Source organism: Patagioenas fasciata, chromosome 5 (genome assembly GCF_037038585.1).
Source record: "Patagioenas fasciata isolate bPatFas1 chromosome 5, bPatFas1.hap1, whole genome shotgun sequence".
Lineage (NCBI taxonomy): Eukaryota > Metazoa > Chordata > Aves > Columbiformes > Columbidae > Patagioenas > Patagioenas fasciata.
In genome coordinates this window covers 33,810,686-33,837,055 of record NC_092524.1, presented here as the reverse complement: position 1 = coordinate 33,837,055, position 26,370 = coordinate 33,810,686, and the positions used below count along the sequence as shown (strand labels likewise).

Sequence of the window (26,370 nt, the reverse complement as noted above, 5' to 3'; positions counted from 1 at the left end):
AAAGTTCACATTTCAGGTATAAGAAGTTCCCCTCCCATTCCCTACCATCGTCCCTGAGGGCATAACAGAGCAGTGCCAGAGATATAATGTAGGTCAGATAACTTAAACTCTCCTGTCCAAGGTTTGAATCATAAAGCAGCTGTCTCTTTAAAAACTACTTCACTTCATTACAATATGGATCTCAGCAATGTTTCTAGTGAACCTCCTCTTAGGACAAGATTTTCATCTGCAGGAGAGTGTTTTATTAATGGTCTTTGCTGTAGTTCTAAATTTTAAAAAGCTGTATTCCCTCCTGCATCCACCCTCTATTTAGTTTCGGTGTGCAAGCTGTATGAGTTTCCTAAAGAATAATTTCTTTAAACATCATCTTTTATTTTGGTTAACTTCACTTTTTAATTCAGTGGGAATGTACTCTTTCCACACATCTATTGTTCAGAGAACTCTGTATTGCTTACCTGTATTCCAAAAATGTCCAGGTTAACTGGATGGAAAATGCATTTTTATGGTAGATCCCAAAGGGTTAATTTCTTTTCCTTTCTCCTCTTTCCCCACAATTCCTTTTTCTGCACCTATCTACCTCACTTAAAGATATACACCATTGTGTCTCTAAAGGCCCTGACCCATTCTTCAGCATCTATTGACTTAGTCCCTATTTTTTCAGATGTAGACATGCCCAGTCCATACAGTGCAGAGTCAGAGCTAAGTTTCATCTCAGATTTAGGAGTTTGGATCTAGCACTTTGGTTTATGGACTTCTACTTTTGCACTTCTCCCCTTCCTGCTCTCACACAGTGTTTAATTTAATATAGTTCTCCCCCAAAACAGGCCCAAAGTATATAGATGTATGTATTTATAGGAGCACATCATGACTGAGTGAAGGTAAAATAGTGTAGTGAAACCTGCAGATAAGGCAATATTTAAGTAAACTTTTACTACTGTTGGAATATCAATGTCCAACCTAAACTTCCATATGAAAAAATGCCCTGAACATGATTACAATAATATCTACAATCGATGTGGCTGCAAACATTTGGTAAGGAAAAATACCCTTTTGTTTTTCCTTCATGCTTTTATAATGTATAGTCAGTTCCTCTTGTAGTCAGCCAGCTCCTCCCTTGCTGAGCAGACCCATGTAAATGTCAAAAAGTGAGCAGGAAAAAATCTTGTAAAAACTTCATAGAGGAACTGAAGACAACAGTGGAAACTGAAACTTTTTCAGAAATATTAGTTCTGAAAATGTCACCTTCGGTGCTCTAGCTGTTAGTATAGGCTACCGCTTTGCTCAGTTCTAATCAAATGCTGATGTTGTGTCATTTCTGTGGCTTAGGGCAGGTTCTGGTGTGTTTTGAAGTTGATTGTAACAACTCAGCTGAAAGGTGCTCAAAGCAATTTTTTTCACAAATTGATGTTTGGATGTCTTGGTCATAGTGCATCAGACATGCTTTTCTAATGAGAACTTTTTTTAACAGATTTCCCTTCAACTCTTTACAGAAATATCTTCATTTCTCTGCCTACTTTGGTGGAAACCAATACATACTCTAGCATGCAACATAACCATTGAGATCTTTAAGTCTTGAGGAGAAAGGTTTACACTTGAGAATTTAGGAAGTGGCGGGTAGAGGGAGGGGAAAAAATGTTTTACCAGCAGAGTGCTGCTCTCTGAAATAGGAAGATAATGAGAGAACCTTGTGAAAGATTTACAAACAGTGGTTCATAAGAGATGGAAGAACTCCCCAGGGGATGAGCCAATCTCTACGAAGATGATGGATCAGTTAAGGCATGATTGTAGCAAGCATCTTGTCCTCATGAGCAACAACCATGTGTATTCACTAGTTGCCGTAGTTTCTTTAAGGCAGTTATTTTTTCTCTTTCAGAAATCACAGCACCCACCCTTTGGATTAAGCACTTGGTCATCAAGGATTCCAAACTGAACAGCTCCAGCGTAAGGAATTCAGGTAATGTTCCACCTTTTTTTTTTTTAAAAAAAAAAAGGGTTTATTTTAACCAGGCTGCAGTTCCTCACTGGCTGTTCTTGGTGGTTTTTTTTTTTTTTTTTTTTTGTTTTGGTTTTTTTTTTGTTGTTGTTGTTGTTGCTATCCTGCTGCTTTTCTGTGTTTCAGGACTCAAATTGCAGGCTATAAAATAATTTCAGATAGCATCCTTTTCTGTGTCCAGAAGGCCACAGTCAATTTGTGATGAGCGATGTTTCTGTTTCCCCAAACCATAACTGGGGAACCTCATATTTCTTCATCTGTTAATTCATCCCAGCCAGCTGTCATCTTTATTCTGTTTGCTGTTCGGCAGTCTTTTGTGGATGTACAAACTGATGCATTTGGCTCTGAGATCTGGCCTGTGGTTTAGGTCTAAGCAGTTGAGAAAATACAGAGAGGGTCGTCTTCTCTGGCGATTTCAAGATTCTTCTCTGCAGGGAATGTTTTTTGATAAAGAAATGATTAGATTATTTCACAACTGAAAGTAGGTTACTTATGTCTGAGCCCAAGTGAATGTTGAGATTGTTTCTGTGGGTAATAGAGTGGATGAGGGAAGACTGAAGCGTAAAAAAACAGCGAAGAAAAGATCATGACCATGAGTGGGAAAAGGGGGAGCAGGAAGATGTGAAGTTAGGATGTAAAACTTGAGACTGAAGATGAGGGTGAAACTGTGTGGAGTCACTGAAATCACAAGAAACTGGAAGAATCTGAAAAGGAAAGTAACAATGGTTTCTATCGGATATATTTTAACTCAAGTGGGAGAAAAGAAGGCGGCAAAGGGAATATCAAAAGAAGAAAATTGCCTTAAGTAGCCATGGGATTATTTTAAGGTTTAGATAGGAGCTGCTACTATTGCATATATTTTATGAAACAAGGTATGCTTAGAACAGGTATTGGGGAATAACTTCAATCCCCAGAACAGTTAAATTGTGATAGCCTGAAGTACCTCATCACCTGGTAATTCTGGATTAGCCAGAGAGCATTCAGGGCACTCAGCAGTTCCCTTCACCTTCCTGTGCCTTTTCCCCACTGCAGGGTGAAACCAGGGCTGGGCTGGGTGAGGTTCTTTCTGCAGAGTGAAGAAGGGCTCTTGGCAGGAGGACATCCATCATTGCCCAGAGCACAGTTTTAGCAATGGTTTCCTGTGCCTCACCTCTTGACTGTTTTTGTAGTGGGGTGGGCTGGGTAGGAACTGCCAGTGGGAATCGTTCAGAAGCTTCAGGTGGTGTAGGAGTATCAGCATTCTTTTTTAAGGATGTCTTTCAGAAGAGAGCAAATGCAGCTTGTTTTGTGAGCTGCTGGGAAATTCAGCAGCTCACAGTGCAACTGCAGGTGACAGTTTAATATTAAAACCCTATGTAATGGCTCCTGCTTTTCTTCTAATGCAGTGAACCTGGTAGCTGTGATGGAAATAAGAGTTCCTGGATCTGGGTTCCAGGAGACTGCAAAGGTACTTGGGAGCAGGAGGGTCTTTGACTTGAGAGCCTGTCTCCTACCCTTTCTTGGTCCAACAGAGCCAAAGTAGACTGGCTTTTATGTTGTAAAGGTGATTGTTTTGTTCAAGTGTTTTCTCTGGAAGCTGCCTCGTGTAAACTGGAGTTTTGTTCTCGGAAGGGCTCCTTTTGTGAGTTTACTTTTGTCCATTTTTTTTTCAGTTGGCTCTGATGAAATTTCTGTTATTCAAACAAGATTATTGTGGGTACATGCTACAAATAAAAAATGAATACTCTTCTGGAAAATTCAAGAGTGGTGGTTTCTACAGCAAGCTAAAAGGACATGTGTGGTTTATCTGACTCAGCCTTACTGATTGCCCTGACAGACACTCATTTGCTGTAGGATCTCATTAAGAGACTGGGTTGCCAATTTTTAACCCTGAATTTCCACATTAGACCATGCAAGTACATAGCCATCTCTGTTTCTCACACTGAATTATTGTTGTAAATAACTGCTGCATTACCAAAACAGGGCTGTAGTTTAGCTGATATTGGGTGTGGGCTATTTTAGTTTATTTCAACCAATGAAACTTTGTCCCCTTCGGTATCTTTCATTCCTTTTATCCATTGTCATATATGTTAAAAGGCAATGTAAGGTAGTTGAGATCAAACAACAATGAGATGGGAAGGCTAATTGTCATTTAGAATAATCTTCTTTAAATGCCTTCAAGTCTGTTTCGGCTGAAGATGATGAAACAGTTGTCATGAGATGGGCATGCAAAGTTAGCGGATGTTTTTGATTGCTTTTGGCCCTTGTCAGCTTGAAATATTAATGTTCAACACATTTCTGATTATTTTTTAAACAGTTAAGGTAAGTTTTACTAGGGCAAGGTGGGATTTTTATTTTATTATTTGCTCAGCTATGTTGTCACTCTGAGTTTGCACGTACTGTCTTGAAGCAGATACGGCCTGGTATCCTCTTGCAGCAATTTAATGGGATCACTGAAGTTAGAGGTGAGAAAAGACATAGTAGGTCATCTAATCTACTGCCTTAGTGAATGTTTGTACTGTACGAAGAACAGCATTTTCTAGTGTAGCCTAAATAATGCCTTAGGTGGTAAAGATTTCACTTTCCACAGGAAACTACTCTGCTGTCTGAACTCAGTCTTGGGATTTTACTTTTTGTAATATCCAGCCTTTTTTTTTTAATCAGTCTCTAAGTTCTTGAAAGCCTGCCCTCTTCCTTTGGATTCTTATACTGAAACACTTAACTCTGATCTCTCTCCTCCCTGCGGTGGCTATAGAGCCCTGTTCTTTGCAGTGAAGTCCATTAGATACTACTGTTAGAGGACATGTGCTGCTCTCTAATCAGCACTGACATTGGACATACTGGAAAGCTAGCACCATCACTATATCAACCACAAGGAGAATTTAAGAATTGCTATATGGAGATGAATAGGCTCTGTAATTTGCTGTCATTGTCTCTAGCCAACATTAGGCTTCAGAGTGAACCAACTGCCAGGTAGCTGAGTGTTGCAGAGCTGGTGACACCCCATGTTGCACACAGAGTCTGTGTCTCATAAGAGCTGCATTTGAAATCTGAGTGTTCCACCTTCCATTTAGTGTTGACAAACAGAAGAGGTTGTCCTGAAACAGTCCTCTCTTTTGGAGAATTTACGTTTTGCTTGGCATGTGTAAATACTAATTAAACTGGGGATCAGGAGAAGCAGAATGATTCTAGCCTGGTGATTAGAGCACTTGACTGAGAATCTGTATGTCTCCACGCATTCTGCCAGTGATTTTTTCTGTGCTAAGTAAACCAGCATTTACAGGAGGGATTGCCAGTGCTGTTACTCCAGCCTACCTTAAAGAATGAAATGACAAGTAGATCTCTTCCTCAGTAGAGTTAGATGCAGGTTCAAATATTCTTGACCGGAGGCAGGAACCGAAATATGAACATGCTCTAACATCTGGACTCTTGAGTAGCAGAAAAGTTATTGTTTTTCTACACTTAAAAACTAAGTCTTCTGATGTTATGAATCCTAACAGCCCAAAAGTCAGTTTTTCTTTTTGGGGCAAGTGGAAGATGTAAATCGACACAATATTTTTTTTCCACTGTGGCAAGATGACAAAAACAGTTTTTGATGTTTGTTTTCAATTGATTTTCACCTTCCCTAAATGTGCGCACCAGCATGTGTACACGCATGGATACCTCATACTAAACCTGTTATTTAGCCCTTCTCTATGTGATGTGTCATTTATTTTTAACACTGTCAAAGCAGGAGGCAATACAGATGGGATCTCTGCAATGGCCCTTCGGTAATCAGCATGGGTGGGAACTGTCTTTTCATTCTACTTTTACTGTTTTAGCCTCCTGCTCTCCTACCTCCTCCTCCCCCACCTATTCCAGCCTGCAATAGTCCAAATGATTATTCTTTTAGATTTCTTAATCTAGGGAAACACTTGATAAAGTATCCTGCTTCCAAGAAAATAAGTCTAATGGCTGCCTGTTTGGGAGCACCCCACCTCCACTGAGGAATCCATGCTTGTTTCTTATTTCCAGAGCTGGGTTGTCTCCAGAACTATTTGTGCTACTTAGTATTTGGTTTTAGTCAGCAAGAGATTCCAGCCTGTATCCAGTTTACCCTGACAACCTTTAAGAAAACCACAGAGTGATGTAATGAGCTCATGCATGGAAAAATAAACAGCTCTAGAGAAACTAGCAGTAGCAGCCTCAAGTAAATATTCTGCAGTCACTGGGGTCTTGAACATGATGTTATTTGAAAGGAAGAATGACTAATATATTAAGGTTAGCAGCTGAAGACAGGTTTGTGTGTGCTTAGTTAAAAAAGAAAAAGAAAAAGAAAAAAGATAGCTGTTTATTTCAAAATCTTGCCTATTGAATGGGGGCCAACTCCATGTGGCCTACTCTGTTCAGCTCTGTCACTCAAGCATCATGCAGGCATCTCATGTGACAGCTTTCCAGTGATAGAGCTTTCTGCTGTCAGGAGCTCTTGGTGGACAGAGTATAACTTTAAAGGAGACTTGAAAACAAGAATGGTGGTATTCACGTTTCTTTTTGTTAATTGAATTCACTCGAAGCCCCGAGGTTAGGGCTTCTCAAAGGGAGAAACAGCTTGAAAGCTGCATGGCTGTAAATACTTTTGTAAGAAGCAGAATCACACTCCACCATCCACCCCAAAGGGAGTCTTGTATAGTCTTGGGTGTAGTTTGCCTCCAGAGATCAGGACAGTGAGGTGGGATGGGATTATATCAAGTAGCACTACCAGGACCTGAGTTCTCTGGTTTGTCTGGGTTCCTTCCTTAAGGTTTTTTGGTTTTGTTATTTGTTTGCTTGGGGTTTTTTGTGGTGGTGGTTGTGGTGTGTGTTTATTTTTTCCCCACTTGCAGGAAAAAAAAAAAAGGCAAGAAAACCCACATGGCACCCCAAAATAGATCCCTCTTCCTCATACTCACCTAGGAAGCAATACCATCTTGCTTCATGCCTTTCTTAAGGATCAGAGATAGTGATTGCTCCTAGGAGGAATGTACTTATGGTATGTTGTCTTAGCCATATGGAGTCTTTCTAGAATCCCATACGTTAACAAGGAGTCTGCTTTCTATATTGAGAATCAGTGTAGTTCCTTCTGAGTCAGACTGTCAGGTGAGATCAACCAACATATAACAGGACAGGGTCTGCTGATTTGCCTTTAAAAAGGAATATGGCAGTTTTGGTGGGATACACTAAAAAAAGCCAAGGTTAGACAAAAGTTTAATTTGTTATTAGGACTTTACTTTTTAGCAGTGAGGACTAACCCCAAGGAGCTTGAACACCTGAATTATTTTCCAGAGTAGTGGGACAGTGTACCCATTTGTTTTGAATGTATAGTTATTTGGAGTTGGAGCAAATTTCCTTGTGCCTTGGAAACGTGGAACACTGCAGAGACCAGGGAGCCACAGCTAGATTCAGATGAGGCTCTTGGGAAGCAAAGCACTGTTTTGAATAGAGGCAGTTTCTCACCTGTCTTTATCCTGTCTTCTCAGCATTCCCCTCCTCATTATTTGAAGATGTGAGACCGTGGGCTTTTGTTTCTCTTGAAACTTTTATCCAACTTTCTGCTACTACTAAACTATTTGTGTTAGTTCCAAACTGACTGGCTGTCTCTCGGTGCCAGATGTGTTGATGTTACTGTCCAAATGTCTATTAGAGGACTGTAGGCTCTTCTCCACGGTCTGTGGCTGGTTAGTGTTATTCAGGACACCAAGTGGAGGAGATGGGTGGAAGTGAAAGTTGATCTCTCTTTGACAGGAAAGCAGGTTGAGAAGGGGACATTGCCAGGCAGAATTGTACTTTAGTGACATCTTAATAAGAAGTCACAGTGACATTGGAACTGGAGAATTTTTGGTGCCTGGGAATGACATCCTAATGCTGACTGCAGGCCTCCTTGGTAAACATTTTGGTGCCTCCATCTCCTCTGGGTATAGCACCTGGGAGTTGAACTTCCCCATAGCTGAAGACAAAAAAGAAGTGTCAGTGATGGTCATGGGAGGGAACCAGTGAGTCAGAAAGATTTTGCCTTTTCTATTGTCCTGTGTTCATGTGTGCCCTTGGCTCTTGTCCTTCATCTAAAGTCAGTGCCTCCTAGCGCAATGCTCCTCTGACCTGTCGAAACTGTTGTGCTAAAATCTACCTACCAGAACTATTTATCTTCAGACCTTTGTATTAGTCCTGCCACTCCTTTTTGTGAAGGTTTGTTTTAGTTTGGTTTTGAATTCATTTTAATTTAGGTTCTGGCTTGATATCAAATAAAGCAATCTCAGGAGAAGCTCCTGTTGAGTATGATACAAAAATTTACTAATTCTATTACATTTTCACAGCAAATCTCTATGCTCTTCTCTGCTCATTTTCTGCTTCTTTGCAAGACAAAATGTGCTGTTTCTCCCTTACTTTCTATCCCTCCTTTCCCTGCAACTCCATCTGTGCTTCAACCACCCCTTCTTGTCTTGGCTGCTGTTTGGGAGGCCTCTGTCTCTTCCTTCCTCCTGCAAGTTCTGAGAAGGTACCCTCTATGTGATACCCAAGAGTGATTCTCCCACAGTCTTGGGGAGTATGTAGGGGAGAGCCGAAGCAGGGAGAATGGAAGAATCTAAGACCAGGACCTGTCCCAGACAGCCAGCAAACAAAGTTATAAATAACATGCCATTGGGGGGCAGTTAATCTGCTCTATGAAAAGGCGCAAAGTATACAAGTGGGAAAAATAACATTGTATAATAATCGGCATGCAACCATAGGTGTTAAACCATATGCAGCTAGGCAAATAAATGAAGGTCCCCCTGAGTGCTGTGTGATAAATCATTCCCAAAGAATTCAGTCACTCCCCCTCCTTATCCCCCAAAGAAAGAAAACAAATTACTCTAGACATGGAGTCATAACTGCTACTCTACACCTGCCAATTAAGGTGAGTGGACAGAGAGCAGCAGGAGAAGGGCAAAGATATAAGAAGCTGGGGTAAAAGGGAAAAAAACCTCAACCCTGCATTTAAAACCACTGAGGATTTGGAGGGGAAACAAAAGGAAATAAGCTTCAGCACCAGACATTATGTGGACATACAGGGGACAAAGAAAGAGTAGAGAGGTCAACTTTATGGATTTTTTTTAACTTACTTTTTAGTAGAAGCTGGTTCGTATTGGAAGGGTTGCATTGATTAGATGGAGTAATTCCTTGGCAGCAAAGTGCTCCTTGCTGTATGTAATAGCAGCATTCTGCCCAGGTTTGTATATGGATCTGCACTTCAGATACCCATTTGAACATATTTTGATGCCTGCAGATAGACTGTGTACTGACTCTTCTTGGCTCCCTTGAAATTTTCCTGTCAACTTCACAAGAAAGATTATAACATTTCTAAGATGCCACAGATAAGGAGGGGCTGTTTCAAGGTATCGATTTGACCTGCACTCTAAGATTCCCTCTGGAAAAGGTTTAGACCTAGACTTCTCCTGAAACCAAAAGCCCTGGTGGGGGTTGCAAGTGATTTGCGAGGACACAGCTGAAGAAAAAAAGGATTCAGTGGTATGCAGATAAGCATATCCCTACGAGTGTCTGTTGCCCCTGGAGCTGTCCAAGGAGGCCATGGATATCACCCAGTGAGGGAGCAGAACTGCTGGAAAACCCTACCCCTCCCATGAAGGCTTCCTTCTTCTTGTGCTAGGATTAGAGTGAAGAGGTTCTCCATTTTGGTGGGTCTTGGACATGGAGTGAGGAGATAAGAAGGGAAATGTGTGAGGCTCTGCAGGAATATCAGTATGGCCTGTGGCAAAACAGCATGGGAAAATGTCATAGAATCACAGAATCATCTGGGTAGGAAAAGGCCCTGAAGTCAAACTGTTAACCTAACACTACTAAGTCCACCACTAAATCATGTCCCTAAGCACCACGTCTACACATCTTTAGAATATCTCCAGGGATGGTGACTCAACTGCTTCCCTGGACAGCCTGTTCCAATGCCCAGCAACCCTTTCTGTGAAGAAATTTTTCCTAATGTCCATTCTAAACCTGCCCTGGTACAACTTAAGGCCATTTGCTCGTCCTGTTGCTTGTTACTTGGGAAGAGAGACCAATACCTGCCTTGCTACAACCTCCTTGTATGTTGATTGTGTTCTCTCTTTACTTTCAAACTGATGTCAACAGAGCTGTGGTGTAAGAGTATTGTGTATATTGTGGGGGGTGGGGGGAGAGAGAGAAGTTGTGAATAAAAGCTGCCGTCCTTGTGTTCGCTTTCTCTTTGTGGTCATCTCATTTTTGCGTTTTGCCAGGCTAAGATAAGAAAATGGTCAATGGGAACCAGTGAGTACATTTTGTGGTGTAGTTCAGAGGTGACTTAACTGCATGTTTTTCAGGCTGTTGAAATGGTGTGTAAGTAGGTAGAAAGACCTCTTGGTAGAAGGTCCCAAGGATTGTCTCTGATGAATCAGGAAAGGCGACTGGGCAGAGAACCCATGTTCAGAGCCAAGTAAAGATATGGGAGTATGTTTAAAAAACAGAGTAATCTCCTGGAATGCATGAAGGAGGAAGATCTGTTAAAACTCCCTAGCCTCACCCTGAGCAAATGGAATGGCATTTCTCTGGTTTCACCAGTTATAATGCAGGGAAGTTTCATCCTGCTGGTGTCATTGATCTCCCACCTCATCTTAGGCTCAGTGAACAGGTTCTGACAGCACAAAGCTGCAGCTTCTCTCTGGAGCTAGGAACCCCAGAATGCATGGAGTCCCACAGCTGGAAGAGCTGTTGCCTGTGTAAGGCTGCAAATTCAGAGAAATCCTCCTGGGAAGAACACTGACTTCAGCTACCATGCCACTCCATAGTCCTTCCCTTGCCTTTCAACCCAGAGAGTGGAAGAGGGCTACCTCCATCCCATGACACTGTTGAAGCGGGAGCAGTTTCTCTGTCCCATGGCTGTTGTCTGAATCCCATATGTTACGTCACTGAACTTCCAAAGCCTGAACATTTTGGCCAGAGACAGCTGGCTCAAGCTAAATGTCTAAGAGTGAGTGTTAGCACTCCTGTTAGAGGCAAGTCCATCTGCTTCCTCGTAAAGTGCTAAATACTACCGGATAAAGCTGATCTATCATTATGTCAAAAGACTCATCACACTGTAAAACTGTCTGTCTTTCCCCTTTTACTCAACAGCAGCAGCATAGAAAAAAAGAAAGTTACTGCAGTTAGGAAGACCAGCCTGAAATACTTTTTACCTGCCTGTGATAGTTTTCAAAAGCTTTCTACTTGGTGTGCTGTAGTTATACACTTAAAATACTGTAAAAATAGTGTGCTTGTATACTCTAGCCAGTAGAGGTAGGCAAGTTCTCCAACAATTGCTGTACTAGTTGATCCAAGCACTATTAAAAACAGGTGTGGAAGTGAAAATAGTTTTCCAATAATCCTAAGGCTCCAGTGGAAACACCTATGGCTTCTCATTTTATTGAATAGCATTCCTCAGTGTGGAAAGAGTGCAGTGAGAAAGGAGTACAGGGAAAATGAATGAATGTGTTCAAAGACAGGTGGCTTATCTCAAAGCTAGGTATGCCATGAGCTAACAGTTCTTAGAAACTACATGAAAGCGAAAAGAGGGATTAGGGAAGAAAAAAAAAAAGGCAGAGTCTGGGTAGCTTTCTTTCAAAAATCACAAAAGCAGTGTCAAAAGTTGAAAGCTCTTCTACTGCTGAGGAACCATCCTGATGGGAAGAACTGAAGAGGGCTGCGTTTTGGTGCCATACTTTCTCTGCTCAGACTGCAGAAGCTGTTGTCCTCATGAAGGTTCTGCACAGCTAAAGCTGTCACACAGAATATGGAATTCAAGGTGCAGTAGGAAGAGCAGACCCCAAGATCTGGTAACTTAAACCAGGTCAAATATCTTCAAGATTTTAGGCTGTGTCAGTCATCTAGGATTTGCTGGAGCTTCTCCACCTGTGTGAGGAGAGGGGAAAAAACCTGAAGAGGTCACATCAGTTTTTTGCTCCCCATTTTGACTCATATCCAGTTAACAGCAGCTCTGATGTGTGTAACCTGCCCCTAATGCAGTGACAGGGATCCTGCTGCCTCTTGCAATGAGTGAATACTTAATTACCAGGGCTTTTTTATACCAAACCTAAATCTCCTTTCTCCAAGTAAGCTGACTGCTACTTGAACTACCCATGGGGAAGAAAAAAAAATAAAAATCTATGACCATCTTTTTTTATGTAACAGCTTTTACATCTCAGAAGACTGAATGTCATCTCTAGACTAAACAAATGGAATTCTTTCAGCTTTTTCTCATAGATCAAGTTTCTTAGATCTCTGCTTGTTCCCTTTGCTCCCTCCCAAACTCTTGCTGAACAGCCCACCTCTCTCTCAAAGTGCAGCGCCCAGAGCTGGACACAGGGCTGATTTAAAGGCTCACCAGTCCTTAGTGCTTGTTTCTTATGTGAGGCCCCTGTCACTACCTCCCACAGCTAGATTTACCTGTTTTGATTTTGTTGTTGTCGTTTGCAGTGTGATGAAGTTGCAGACTTTTTTGTGGTCTACCTAAGATCCTGACCATTTTTTTCCAAGTGTTGCTGTCTTGCCAGTAATTTCCTTTCCATGCACTGGATTTCTGTTTGCTGGTTGTTATGGTTTGTACTTGTAAGTTGTGATCACACTGATTTAAAACCATTTATCAATATGACTTTGAATTATTTCCTGAATTTCAATCTGTAAATTGGATGCTATGTTCCACTGAACAAATTGGTCATTTAATCTGACCCAAGAGGAGTCTCATGATCCCTTTCAGTACTGAAGAAGTGTTTCACAGAGAACTCTTGAGGCCTTAAAGCATGTTTTTTCTTAACCTGCAGTGTTAGGGCAACTGTCTCATAGTAGTTGTATGTAATCCACATTTTCTTCATTTGCTTATGAGAATGACACAACTTAGAGTATACTATAGTGAATCAGAATTTAGTTAGAGCTCTGTCTAATGCATTGTGTATGAACATACTTTTTAGTTTCTTTTTTTTCCAGGGTGAAGTACTGTAGCCATAGAAAAATTCTTTCTGCCACCCTTCAGCTAGTCTGGCTACAGCTCTGGGAGGGCTCAGACTTGATGTCTGGCTGCTTGAGAGATGGGGTGGCAGAAAGAGTCCAAACCCTGCCTGAAAGACAGCTGAGTCAGAATTGCAGGGACAAGTAGCTTTCAACTGGCTGGTTTCAAGATGTGTAGGCATGGAGGTTTATTCCTGTGTGGTCTGGAAACCCTGTGGAGCAGACTCCTTTCCTAGCTGGGCAGCACCCAATGCCCCCAGGTTCTGCAAAGTGAGGACAAGTTGTGCATCAAAAAGTCCCTCAGCAAGTTCATGCTAATCCCTGGAATAATACTTCCTTCAGCCATTCCTCCTTATTTCAAGCTAGAGGGTAGGAACAGGCTTCTCACCACGTAATGCTGGCGGGAGTGCAGTGCAACTTTATCGCTTTGAGCAGAAGGAAAACAGCAGGGGAAGGATGTGTTCCTGGATAGCTGAAGTTAAATGAGCCACTCGGAACAATGCATTTTTTTAAAATTATAAGCCACCTGTTAAACCTTTGCATTGTACTTGTTCAGCACTAGAACGTGTATTAACCTCTGCTTCCTCTGTAGCCTATGCCTTGAGAAATGAAATCGAGTGAGTACCAAGGTAAAGAAAGGACTATTCCACTGGTACAGTGTGGGAGCACCTGCAAGGCCGCTTTTTTTTTTCTTTACCTTTACATTAGCCAGAATACACTGGAAGGACTACAGTTCCAGACAGAACAGGGTGGAGCGGGTAGCAGCGCTGATGACTAACAGAGGTGTGGAGAGATTTATGCTATCCCCATGAGCCATATTTGCTCAGCTGTTATTGTGCTCCTAGTCAACACAGAAGGGGTTGTTTCTCTCCCTCCACCCACAGCCCGGCTCTGAGCATGGGCAGCTGGTGCCTATTCACCACATTGCTTTGCTAGTCCTGCCAGCCCCTGTGCATGTGTGTACCCAGGGCTTTTCAAGTTCTCTTTCCCTTCTGAGGTGGACGGGATGCTGATATAACCTGTACTGAACTTTCTCTGTGGAATGAGGCTGTGCTTTCTGCACACAGCTTTTGTAAGCTTGGTACTGGGATGAAACACCTGTTCTTCCGGAGTGGACTTGGGTCCTGTTCCTATTAGAGCTCCCTTACACAATAGAGAAGCACCTTTAAGCTGGTGTACATGCTATGACAAAATAACCAGTTCAAGGCTACTCTTCTCTGCCAGAACAATTATAAAGATGGGCTAAATAAAAATGAGAAATCAACCCTGTTTGAATTAAGCATCCCTGGGAGACATGCAAACATTTTCTCTCACTGAGAGGAAAACTGGGGCACAAAGACTCTTAGTCCTCACTTTTGAGTTGGCACTGAGTATCAATAAGAACTTGGCACTAGGTATCCATACTGCTACCTTTTGTTCTGTGCTACACTAGTTCCTGACAGAAGGGAAATCTGGGAGTTGAGGAAAAAAAAAAGGTGTTTGATTTTTTTTTTTTTTAATGTTATTTTGAAGTCCAGTCCCTGTTGCAGCACTAACAATGGAGACTGGTCAAGAATCCTTCAGTAAAAGACCTTTTCCTCCCCTTCTGATGAATGCTTGCTCATTAAAACTGAAGCTTTTTGTGGGAACTCCATGGGAAAAGTTTTCCTAGTCCAGGCAGAGTTTCTGGTCAAAAGAAATGAGAGAAGGAAAGAGAAGGAAATCTGCCCTGCCTGGTGTAGCCAGTAGCTCTGGGATTGGGCTATTTACAAGGATTCATTGGGGCCGAGCAGATGCACAGAGGTCAGACCCTCTCTTTTGCCTGATTTGGAAGAAGCACTCCTGTCTCTCAAGGGTGTTGGGGATCTCTCCAAGGTGGTTGGTTTTGGTGTCACAGTCTCCTTCTTTTAATAAGAAAAAAAAAAAAAAAGGGGTGCAGAAGAATAATATTCAAAAAAATATCTGCTACGGATTGATAGAAGATCTTGCTTATGTCCCACCCTAATTATCCACAGCATCCTCGCAGCCCCGGTGACTGGTGCTTGGTCCTTTGGCTCTGATAGCAGTGAGAGTTGTTGTATGTCAGGAGAGCAGCTGGGGGCTGCTGCCCTGTCCCCAGAGCTGCATCTCACCCTGCAAGCTGAGCAGGAGAACTGCTCAGCACAAGCCTTTGCTTAGATGCTTCTGGGCACCCTCTCTTCATAGCTTTGTAAGGTAAACAAACACCCCATCTTTTTAATAGCTGTCTAGTTTATTAGACACTGAGATGAGTCCCTTACCTCATCCATCATTTTTATTTTTATTGTGGAGGCACTACATGTATGTTTGAAAGTGTGTACTTAAGGGACCAGGAATGAGAGATCTTTTTATGAATCTGACTATGTATTTCTCAGAAGGCCATTACTAGGGGAAAATTGTTGCATAAATAATGTACAACTGCAGATGTCCAAGCCCTGTTTTCCTGCAGTAGATCATGGCTTCAGAGACGTTACTTTATAAAATGTTTTAAGGAGTGTTAGAAGTAGTCAGGAGTAAGAAAGAACAATCAGCATTTTAGAGCTGAGCAGTTAAGGTAAAATGGATATTTCTGCCAGTGAATCTCTCCTTTGTGTGTGTGTGTGTGTGTATGCATCCCCTACCTTTTTTTTTTTTCTGTCACTGAATTTGTTGTAATCTAGATTTGCTGTCTTCTGAAGGTTTCACTCCCCAGCAACAGCAAGTTGGCAGATGTTACTCAGCTTCTTTGCTGATGGTTGTCTTACGTCAAAGCAGAGATGGCAGAAAACTTGGGAATGTGACAGTGCCTTTGACTGAAAATCAATATTATTGTTCATCTTGGAAGGCTGTTTGTGTCTCACTGACTTGCTGTCTTAAATATTCTTCTCTCTCTAGATGTTTGACATAGGGAAAGAAGGAAAACCATTTCTTTCTTTATTTTTCTGTGCCTGCAACCCCCATTAACTCAAACAGGCAATATGCCTTTAAGTACCCTGCACGTGTAATGTTATAAATATATGCTTCTTGTTAAGATGACAGGTTAATTTCATAGCTGGCATTAAACCTTCCAGCTTGGCCATAGGTTTCACCATCTTCCATAAACCTGGCCTTGGCAACAACAGCAAAGTTTCCAGTAAGCAGTCTGACTGGAACAAGCTGACTTCAGTGTCCTGGAGCTGGGAGACCATTTGATGGCCCCTTCATTACCCATGAGACCATCTTTCAGGGTGACAGCATATGCAGTTCATGCCAGGTCCCATACTAGGGAAGCTGATGGTATGGATTTCCCAGCTGATTTTGCTGGCTGTTGAAATATACCCCAATTGTTAATATTCATGTTTATTTTTTAAGAGAATTAGGTGCTGTTAGAGTGGTAGCCTGGAGGAAAGAGCCTTTCCGGCAGCTAGTGCTAGTTAATATTTTCTTTTGTGTGGTAGACAGATGCCACTGAAGGAACTTTCCACAAGGCTGTTGTCAGAGCCTTCGTTTAGTGTCAGTGTGTTTGTTGTTGTGATCTTCTCTAGCTCAGGGAAGGTATGGTGGATCTGGGAAGCGTTCTGAGGAAGAACTGGGTCAGCTGGGACTCTCCAGCATGTAAAAGAGATGAAGTAGGAATCTGTAAAGTAGTGACAGGCAGGGAGGGAGACTGCATTGTTCACTGTTTCATCCTGCAGAAGAACTAGGGTCAGCAAACAAAACTAGTTGGAGCCAGGTTTAGATCAAACCAAAGGATGTGCTGTGTTCCATATGCAACATGTAGTCAAGCCACAAAACTACCTGCAGGATGTCATAGTCAATAAAAGTTTATGAAGGGACACATGGCAAACTGGTGGAAGGGAGAAACCATTGCTACTCTGCCTGTCTGTCTCTGCAAGTTTCTGATCCACAACTGGCTGTGACATGAAATACATGGTGGAAAGAAGTATAGGCTTGTCCTGGTCCTTTGGTTTACCCCAGTATGTCTGTTTTATGTTCTTCAGGATGTGGTGGAATAAATGAGACTTTCCTAGTGGCTACTTCTAGATGTAAGCTAGGAATGAGAAAAATCAGATCTCCCTGCCATTTCAGTTGTACTGCTGTCATTGCTAATGATGGGCCACTGAACGCTGGTGACAGGGGTGTAATTTGCGTCATTACATCTATCTGATGCCAAGTGAACAAAACCTGTGAGATTTGTTTCACTCAGCCTTTAAACACCCTTCAAACAGGTATGACTACCAATTAGTTCTGTATTCTGGTAGTAAATGATCTGACTTCATTTCTCACAAATTTCTGTTGATATGTCCAGAGAATTTTTTTCCCATTTTTATGGCACAGTACAAATGTGTCTAAGTAAGTACATTTGTTCTGTGTAATTTGCATACCTAACTGCAAATGTACATAAGATAGTAACTATTTAAAATATATTTATTTCTTTTTTTTTTCTTCATTTCAATAAAAGTTACATCTTTTTTCGTTCTGGCACACAAACCCCAACACTTTGATTTTTTTCAGAGTTATTTTTAGTGCTAGATTTGCAAGACTCAGAGGACTTGAGAGATGTTGGTTTGACTGTGCACTCAGGAAGTTTTGGAGATTTAGATAGAAAAATTCCTGGAATGTACTTCTCTTCAGCAGAAGTTTGTTTTGTTTTCTTTTGCTTATTATATAAAATGATGCTAGGGAATTCTGCCTTGGTTTTTGCTTCCCCAAGCTGCATGAATGATTCTCCTCACCTGAGAGCCAAGGTGTGAATTGCTGTCACAGACCACGGGGGAGCCGGGCCCCTCCTGATGTAAGAGGTTTGTTGAGGAGCCTGCAGGCCTCTCACTCAATGACTTCTCTGTCCACGTACAGCTTGGGAACAGTCACAGGGCCTTTTTTCAGATGTGAAATCTGTCAGCAAAGTGAAGTCAGCTTAAATGTCAGCTGAGGCTTGAGCTTGCTTTCAGTTTTTGTTGACTTTATCCCCCCCTGCTCCTTCCTGATCAAGTTTCTCTCTGCTTGAGTCAGACTTGCCGACTCTTAAAAGCTTTTATTCTGTGTTTCAGTTGCGTGGATTTGTGTGTGGCAAAGTTTGGGTGCCCTTCACATTCCCAGCCTCAACAGTGATCTAAAATGCTGAAGAGAGACCAGTCTGGGTCTCTGAGACTCTTTAGCTGCTGCAGTTCAATTAGAAACCCGTAGAAGTGCTTCTGGTACCCAAAATATGCTGTTCTCAGGTGATGCTGTGCACACCTACTGGAGCTTTTTGTGTTGTACTTGCTGCTGCCAACCTGAGGAATTTGACTTGTGAAATCAGCACTTCTTCTGCTCCTCAAGTACAGAATAAAAAATTACTCTTTACCCCAGAATTTTTCACCAAAATATAAGATGTAAGTGGTGGGGTACTTACAAGCAGGCAAAATACACAGTAACAGTGGGCGTATGTTGGTTGTGTGCTAAGCCTGTCGTGGGGGCAGGATGCTGAGGTCATGCCATGTCTGCTGGCTGACCCTGCAAACATCTGCACCTTTGGGATGAACCTGTGGTATCTACTGCCTGTCAGCGTTGAAGCATTTTATGTATTGAAAGTTTGGAGGGGATTTTCGGCTCTGGCAAGGCATTTCAGATATTGTGGCTTATTTATGAAAAGAAAAAACACAGTAAATGGCAAGGGAGAGGAAAACTAGGAAAGGAGAGAAAAACTGCTCTTGCTTCTGGTTTTTGTCACTCTCCTAAGGATAAAAGTTAGGAGTTATACTGTTGTCTTTTTACCCTGGGCTTAGACGTGTTTCAAGTCTTGCGATCAGTTGCCTTGACTGCTTGCTGTCCTACATGCATGCTTTTTTTCCTCCTCTCTGTGACACCTTCACTGGTTTCCAAAGTTGAAATAATTTTCCTGTTCCTATGTTTGAAGACTTGTAATTAAGAACTTCTGGCAGTTCAGCCAAATAAGTCTTAACATCCCGTGGGTACTCTGTGCATCTCTTCCCCCTTTAGTGCTGCATGAGCAGCAGCAGCCTGGCACCTCTGCGTACATCTGTCACTCCTCTGCAGGTGGTGGGTGGTTGAAGAGACAACATTAGGACCGAAGGTGCCAGGGTGTGTGCAGAAGCCACTTATGGGCTTCCTTCTGTTCTTTGGTGTGTGCCATCTGTGTACTCTGTTCTCTAGTTGGCAACATCTTTGGAAATAACTTTTCTGTCTAATAAACTAGTAAGGGACAAGGTCGTAGCTGCCCCTTGGTAGGAAGCAAAGTTGGGTGCACTCTGTTTTCCAGGTGAGGACAATGGTGGAGTGTGCAGTGTGGGTAGAATAGGATATCCCATTCTGTTCCCTGCCAAGTTGTGTATAAGTGCTCTCTGCACTGGATAAACTTCTGCTCCTCTTCTGATCATGTTGGACAGATGCTGTTGAGAGGAAAGAGTGCATTGCAGTCTGGAAAAAGAGGCAGTGGGGTGGGGAAGGGTGTTTGCCTCCTTCGTTTAACGGGAAAATACAATTCACAATTTAGGATCTCTCAGTATGTGAAAAAATGATCTGGGAAATGCTAACCCCAGGCTGCAGTAATAGTGAATTATTGTTATCTGATAGCTCTGTTCCATAACTTAGGTGAACAAGAACAGTTTTTCCTGTTGTTTGTGGCTTCTTGGGCACTTGGCAGTCAATATCTCCATAGTCTTGTTAAGTCACAGCTAAATGTAGGAGTCAGGTCTTGAGCCAGAAGTCCCTAGGGATGTAGACATACTGGTGTTTGGTGAGAAGGAAACAGACACAACAGTCTCCTGATATGAAGGATACTCATATCCTGCTGAGCTGAGGAAGATGATCTTGATTTGACATTTTTTTTCTCTACCCCCCTCCAACCTCTCTCCCGTCTTCCAGAGAAAGTTCACTCCTGTGACCAGGAAAGGCAGAGCGCCCTGGAGGAGGCCAGGCAGAACCCCCGCGAGGGCATCGTCATCCCCGAGTGCGCTCCTGGAGGGCTCTACAAACCAGTGCAATGCCACCAGTCAACTGGGTACTGCTGGTGTGTCCTGGTAGACACAGGACGCCCTCTGCCTGGTACTTCCACTCGGTAAGAGCTACAGACCTGGTGAGATGCCTGCCTGGAGAAGATGAGATATAAAAAAGTCCTGTTGCTATATCAGATACGTTCCTAGTTCTAGAGCAGTCAACTCTGCGTTGCCTTACTGAGAGCTAGCGATGCTGTATGTGATGTAGCCTACGTGATGTACTATGCAGCTCCCTCTCTGTAGGAGCTGGTGCATATTAACTACTGCCCTTACTTTGCTCTGTGTTAAGTACTCTTGCAAAGCAACCTCTTTCTCTGGCTTGCAGCTTTTGGGTGGTAGAAGGAATCAAGGAACCAGGGCTTTGCTCAAAAGAGGCATGAACAGTGAAAAGACAAGTGGCTTTGTTGCACTTTCCTCTGCTTTGTACTTCCATGCTGCAGCCACTTGGATCCTGACCAGTAGGGATTTTGTTTGTGCATTGATAGATCTTTAAACCGGTGATAGATTTTTCTCTAACTTACTCTGTATCTTAAAACTACATGGGGAATCTTTTCTCACTTGGGGTTTGGAAACAAATTGTGGGTCTGGCAGGTTATAAAAACAGGCCAGTACAAACTGGGACATAAACTCTGCTAGATACAGTGATTCTGCAGAGCATGGACAGCTTTGAAAAAAAAGCTTGGCCTGTGCCCACAAAAGTTGGAAGAGAGCCTTGTGCTCTTTGTGAGTTTGGGTCGGTAGCTGGTACTGGATTTAAGAGTATGCTCTTCCTTCTCTCTCTACTGCTGCTGTTGTTGCTTACTGTCCATAAGCAAACAGATGTCTGAGAATAATATTTCTTCTGCAGGTTTATTTGTTTCCTCAGCAGTAAGCAGATAAGACAACAACCCCTTAGCAACCATCTGATGACACTAAAGCTGTATCACATAGTTTAGCATCTCTTGTTCTCCTTTTTCAGCTATGAGACTCCAGTGTGTGAAAGTGATGCCAGATCGAAGAGCACAGAGATTGATGATCCATTCAAGGACAGAGAACTTCCAGGTCAGAGAGGAACAAGATCCTGTCTTTGCCTTCTTTTCTTATCTCACCTTGGGACTCTTAAGAGGACAAGAATATTGTTGAGGAGATGGAGTGTTTCCCTCACTGTGCATGTTTTACCATGAGTTTTATTCTGTGTTATTTTGGATCACCTCCAGTTTCAGCAATGAACTGGAAAAGGCTAGGAGTGTCCTGGGGGCTGGTTTATTACCTGTCTGCCTTCTGAAAGCATGTCTGGAATCAGAATTTTCAGGAAAGAAACCTGGACGCCTGGAATTCCCCTGGGAGAAGAATGGGTTCAGCATTGAAAATTCTTCTTCAAAGCCTGGCCAGGACAGTATCCTTTCCACTTAGCAGCAATTTGCAGTGGCTTAGTGCCCCCTGAGCAACAAAAGAGGACACAGCTGGCAATTGTCAGTGGACCAACTGGCTCCTTGACACTGCCTCGACCAGGCAGGGCAGCATTCTTCATGCACTAAGGTCCCTTAACTAATGTTGACTCCTCACTTAGCTTGGACTTTATCCTGCATTTTCTGTCTGGGACCTGCTTTATGTCCCATTGCTCCTTGTTTTATATTCCCCTTTTCCCTCCTAATCGAGTGACAAGCTGTAATTGACTGTTTGCCTACCTTGTTTTCTGCTAGGAAGATGTGCTGGGCATAGGTGTCTGTGCAGCTCTTAAAAATGCTGTCCTACCTGCCTGTGCTCTCTTTCTTCCTTCCTACCACCTTTCTAAGGAGCAGAGTGAGGGGCCCTCACTAAGAGGTCAGCCATTGCTCTGCTGAGTGGAGGCTGCTTGAAAACAGAAGCTACAAAGGAAAGGAAATGAGATTTGTTCCAGACTTGCCTTCTGTGTCACCTAATTCTCCTCCTGCCGGCTCCTGACCTCAGGCCCTGTAGCTTTCTGCTTAGCAACTCTGCCCTCAGCAGGACTCTCTTCTGTGCAGCTCCTCATTTTCACAAGTCATGTAGAAATTTCCCATCTGCCTCCCTCTCACATTCAAATGGAATTGGCCAGTTGGTTCAAGTATTACTTTAGGGGGTAGGGAAACCAACTAAATGATTGCATTAAGGCTCATTTCCTTAGGAAATCACACTAAAATAGAATAACCTTACTTCCTTTCTTTCCCATCCCCTTCTCCCCTTGCTTTACTGCCTCTCCCTGCATTGCCCCCGCTGCGTCTCCAAAACTCCTCTGTGAAAATCTTTTGCTCTTTTTCTTTGAGACTCTCTTTCTGATCTCTCAGGAAGACAGAATGGTTTTGTTTCCCCTCTCCCTCCCCTTCTGCACTGCATCTGGACAAAGGGACAGGAACTGTTTGACGCAGAAAAGGACACATGATGCTTTGTAGCTTAGTGGTCTGTCCCAGCATCAGACTCCAGGATTGTTTCCTTCCCATCTCAAGCCACCTTTCTGTGCCTAAGTAAACTTTTAACTCTGCTTGGCTACACTGGCTGGCATGATGGTTCCTGTTGCTGAAAATACTCTGAAGAGTCTAGGAGAGGGAGGATCTGATCCTGGTTTGTCTCCCTCAGAGATGCTATGCTGCATGATCTTTTGATACAGACTTGAAGTTCGTTTGATTAGTTGCTCTTGTATGCAAAAATTCACTGGTGAGACAACTGCAAGGGATGAGAGAAGATGTTTCTTTTTACTTTTTTCCTGCTCTTATTTCTTAGCAGAACTGAATTTTAAGAAAAATCCCTGCTTGACTTTGAAACTGATCATTCCATTTGCACTCAGTTATATAAAGGGGACTTCATACACTATTCCTCTTCTAGAGGTTTGCTCATTCTGCAGACATTTGGTGCTCCTTGGCCTGTGTGAAGAGACCCTGCAGAGGCCAAGGTGAGGGAGACGTAAGTCCAGATCCTTGCACACCTGTGCATACCCTCCTCACAAACTGTGTCATAGCTGTGGCCAGAAGAAAGAAAGAAGGAATTAAGGAGAGCTTTGCTTGCACATAGCAAATGGCAAGCTGCTAATTCCTGCAGATGGTGAGATGCTGAGGCCCCAGGGAGATGACTTCTAGCAAATGGTTTTCACCCTTCTCATTACTGCAACAAAAAGCTCCTTTAAGTGAGTGGTCTACTCTGGCTGCCACAGCAGCTTACCCATTACAATGCTGACATTTTCTGGACCATGTGCCAAAGGAGTGCTGAGGGGTGTGTGTGTGTATAATGCACATAATACAGAGAGAAGCGAGGGACTGTTGGTTGGCTATTGCAGAGAACAGAGCTTGTAGTACTGCAAAGGAAGGAGTTTTGTCAGATCAATTTGCAAGCTTCTTTCAGCTGTCAAGGGATTACAGTAAGTTTCTGGTGCTCTGTTTGAGGTACGCGTGCTTCTCTGCTTGTCTGAGAAAAGCAGAAAGTGTTGACACTGCTATATGTCGCTGGGGGAGGCTGTTTTCTGATATCTGCTGCCTTAATCAGCTGACTAATTAGTAGTGCATGGTGGTTTGGAGAAAGAGGAGAGGTGAGCAATGTGGTGGTGGCTTCTCTGTCACATCAAGAGAAGACAATAGGCTGGGAGGTGATGGGTTTTGGACAATAGTTTTGGAGGTGGTGGGCTGAAGTATTCTTATTCCTTAGTAGGATAGAGTAATTGTTACAGTATCAATGTGATAGTAAATGAAGCAAGCTTTTGCTCCTTTAAGAAGCAAGAAAAGAGCATAGACTGCCTCATAAAGGTGAGGAGATGGAGGATTTTATCTCAGCTGTGTCGTAACAGGCCAGCACTGTTAAGGACGGGAGGCTCTGTCTGTTGGTTGTTATGATGGTGGTGAACTAGGTGGCCTCTGCACTAAGTAATGGAAATGGTTACCAAGTTTGTCTTCAGCCTACTTTGTCCTGCTTAAGCCAGCAGTGACTGGGGGTGATTACCATGTGTTGACTTAGACTGATGTATTTCTCATGCAGTGTGATCACGCAAAGAACTGAATTATTATGGTAGCTGCTGACAGGCAATGCACTCGCTGCCTGAAGAGGAGAGCACGAGCAATGCTCCTCGCTTTGGCCTGTGCATGCGGAAGCTTTAAGCTGTCAGTTAAGACCTCAAAACAGTCGTGTTTGCAGAGGAAGATGACCCAGGAGGCAATGACTTGTTTTGTAAATGTCTCTGCAAGTGTCACCATGGGAACTCCCGTCTGCCAGGCGCTTCCAGCACATCCCTGTGGTTATGCTGGTAGAGAACTGGGAGAGGCTATAGAGCTAACCAGATCCTGCCAGATATTGTTGCTGACCCTGTGTGTGCCTGGACAAAAGCTGCAGGACAAATTGCCACACAGAGAAACCCACTGAGGAATTCTTCTGCCTTTCCTTAAGGACTGTGATGATGGCTGATGTTACAAACAAAGGATGTTCTGGCTGATCCTTGCTGAACTGGGGACCAATCCTGTGTGTTCTTGCATTAAACCCCTCTTTTCTTTCTGCAGGCTGCCCAGAAGGGAAGAAAGTTGAATTTATTACCAGCTTACTTGATGCTCTGACTACGGACATGGTACAGGCTATTAACTCAGCAGCACCTACTGGGGGTGGGAGGTGAGTCCAGAAAGCACCCAGGCTGAATGCCTCCAAGGTGGCTGCAGAGCTCTGGGCGCCCCTGAGATGGGGGTGGGAGGGAAAGGTGGTGTTCTGCACTGATTTGGGTTCCTCTGGGTTGCTGGGAGAGGAGCTGAGGCTGCATCTTCAGTTGCTGCTCTATCCTGTTATCCTAGCCCTGTCTGCCTCCTCCTGCCCCTCCTCCCTGGCAGCTGCTCCACCATAAAGGTCTGTATAGCCCATTTGAAGTGTGAAATGAGAGCTCAGTGGGAGGAAGTGGCTTGTTCTTTTGTCCCCTGGTGCATGAAAAGATCTAATAAAATGCAAATGGATTGAAGGAGGCCGTGTGGCCTAGTGGCTTCCACAGGGAGTAAAGAATGTGAACTGAATTCTTGGCAGTACCAGTGCTGTGGTTTTGCTGTGGTTTTGCTGTGGGGCCAGAGTCAGCCTGCCGATGAGGTGAGGACCTGTTTTTCATGGCCCTCCCCTCTGATCAGCTGCCTCTTCATCCCTCTTGGAAGGAGCAGCAGGTCGGGCCTTTTGCAGGAGAGGGGCAGAAGTCTGCATTTCTGGGGAACTGGAGAAAAGCTTAGGTCTTGTCTCCCCCTTCTGCTTGATAACAGCAAATCCCCTTAGCGCAGCAGCTGCGATGCTGCAGCAGGACAGGCCATTGAGAATGGGCTGTGATGGATTTAAAAGAGCACTTTATTGCCTCGGCCAGGCAAGGCTTCTGTGGTTCTAGGTTCCCCTGACTGGAAGAGGAGTCAGTGCTAGTTTAGCATGCAGGGGTGCCGCAACTAATGTGCTCATGTTCATAGGGGTGTAGGGATGAAGGAGGTGCTTCTGTGCAAATGTTATTTCTGTGGATATTGCTTTAGCATACTGAGAGTAATGTTGATCCCCTGCTTTCCTCTTTCAAACTGTAGAAGGAAGCAGTGCCATCTTTAACTACTCAAGACTAAAAGCTTCCTGGGTGGCACCTCTGTGACTCTTGTTTTCAGTATGGAGCATGCGAACCCATATGGTTTTAACTTTGCATTTGGACCTTACAATCAGGCCAGTGGCTGCGTGCCTGCATGCTGAATATTCTGTAATCCATTGAATTAGTGGTATATGCCTAGCATGTCTATATTCATATAAACAGGAAGAAAAATGCCCCAAGGATGGGAAATGCGTTGTTCGCTCTCAACCATAAGCGTTCCACTGTCAATTCTGTCTAATTTGCATGGTTCAAATGCAGTGGGTAGGGGTGGTGGGAAGCCCTGGAGAGGATTTGATACTTGTTTGGCATCTTTGGCACTGGGACTGAAATCCAGTCAATGTAATCATTGCTCTTACAATAAAGCTTAATATAAACAAATATTGTAGAGATCAGAGATGTATGCCCCCACTGCACTTCTATAAACCAGCAGGCTTGCTTCCTAATGTTCCCCAAGCTTTGTGTATTTCTCAGCTTTCAATGGAAGCCTTTCTGGTAGGATTTTTCACTACCCAGCTCTTCACACAGTCATCATGTTGATTTATTTTCAGCTCTAGTGTCAGCAGCCCAGTTGCAAGGGGAAAAAGAAATCTTTTAGCAGGCTGTACTTTGTATGGTGAAAGATTGCTACCACCCAAATACTGCCCACAACCACAATTAAAGTCAGGAAACTGGTGTAAACTTCCACGTACATCAGCCTAGGCTAAGCTCATTGCCTAAAGAACATGCGTCAAGCTTTTCTATCCCACCATGCCATGATGGGACCATTTATTTAAAATCAAAACAAAACAAACAAACAAACAAAATTTTGGTACTTATATAAAAATCCAATCAGTACCACTTTCATTTCATATGAGTTTGTGCAGTTCGGAAGCTGTGTC

At 43.2% G+C, this 26,370-nt stretch overlaps 1 protein-coding gene across 5 annotated transcripts in view; it reads left to right on the top strand.

The window, feature by feature from the left end:
• SMOC1 (SPARC related modular calcium binding 1) overlaps positions 1–26,370 on the top strand; it is a 132,800-nt gene that overhangs the window by 84,395 nt on the left and 22,035 nt on the right. For all 5 annotated transcript variants that reach the window (XM_065839873.2, XM_065839877.2, XM_065839875.2 and 2 more), the window contains exons 7-10: positions 1,874–1,954; positions 19,799–19,991; positions 20,888–20,970; positions 24,405–24,510. In XM_065839873.2, coding sequence (XP_065695945.1) covers positions 1,874–1,954; positions 19,799–19,991; positions 20,888–20,970; positions 24,405–24,510 — 463 coding nt within the window. The remainder of the gene's footprint in view (positions 1–1,873; positions 1,955–19,798; positions 19,992–20,887; positions 20,971–24,404; positions 24,511–26,370) is intronic.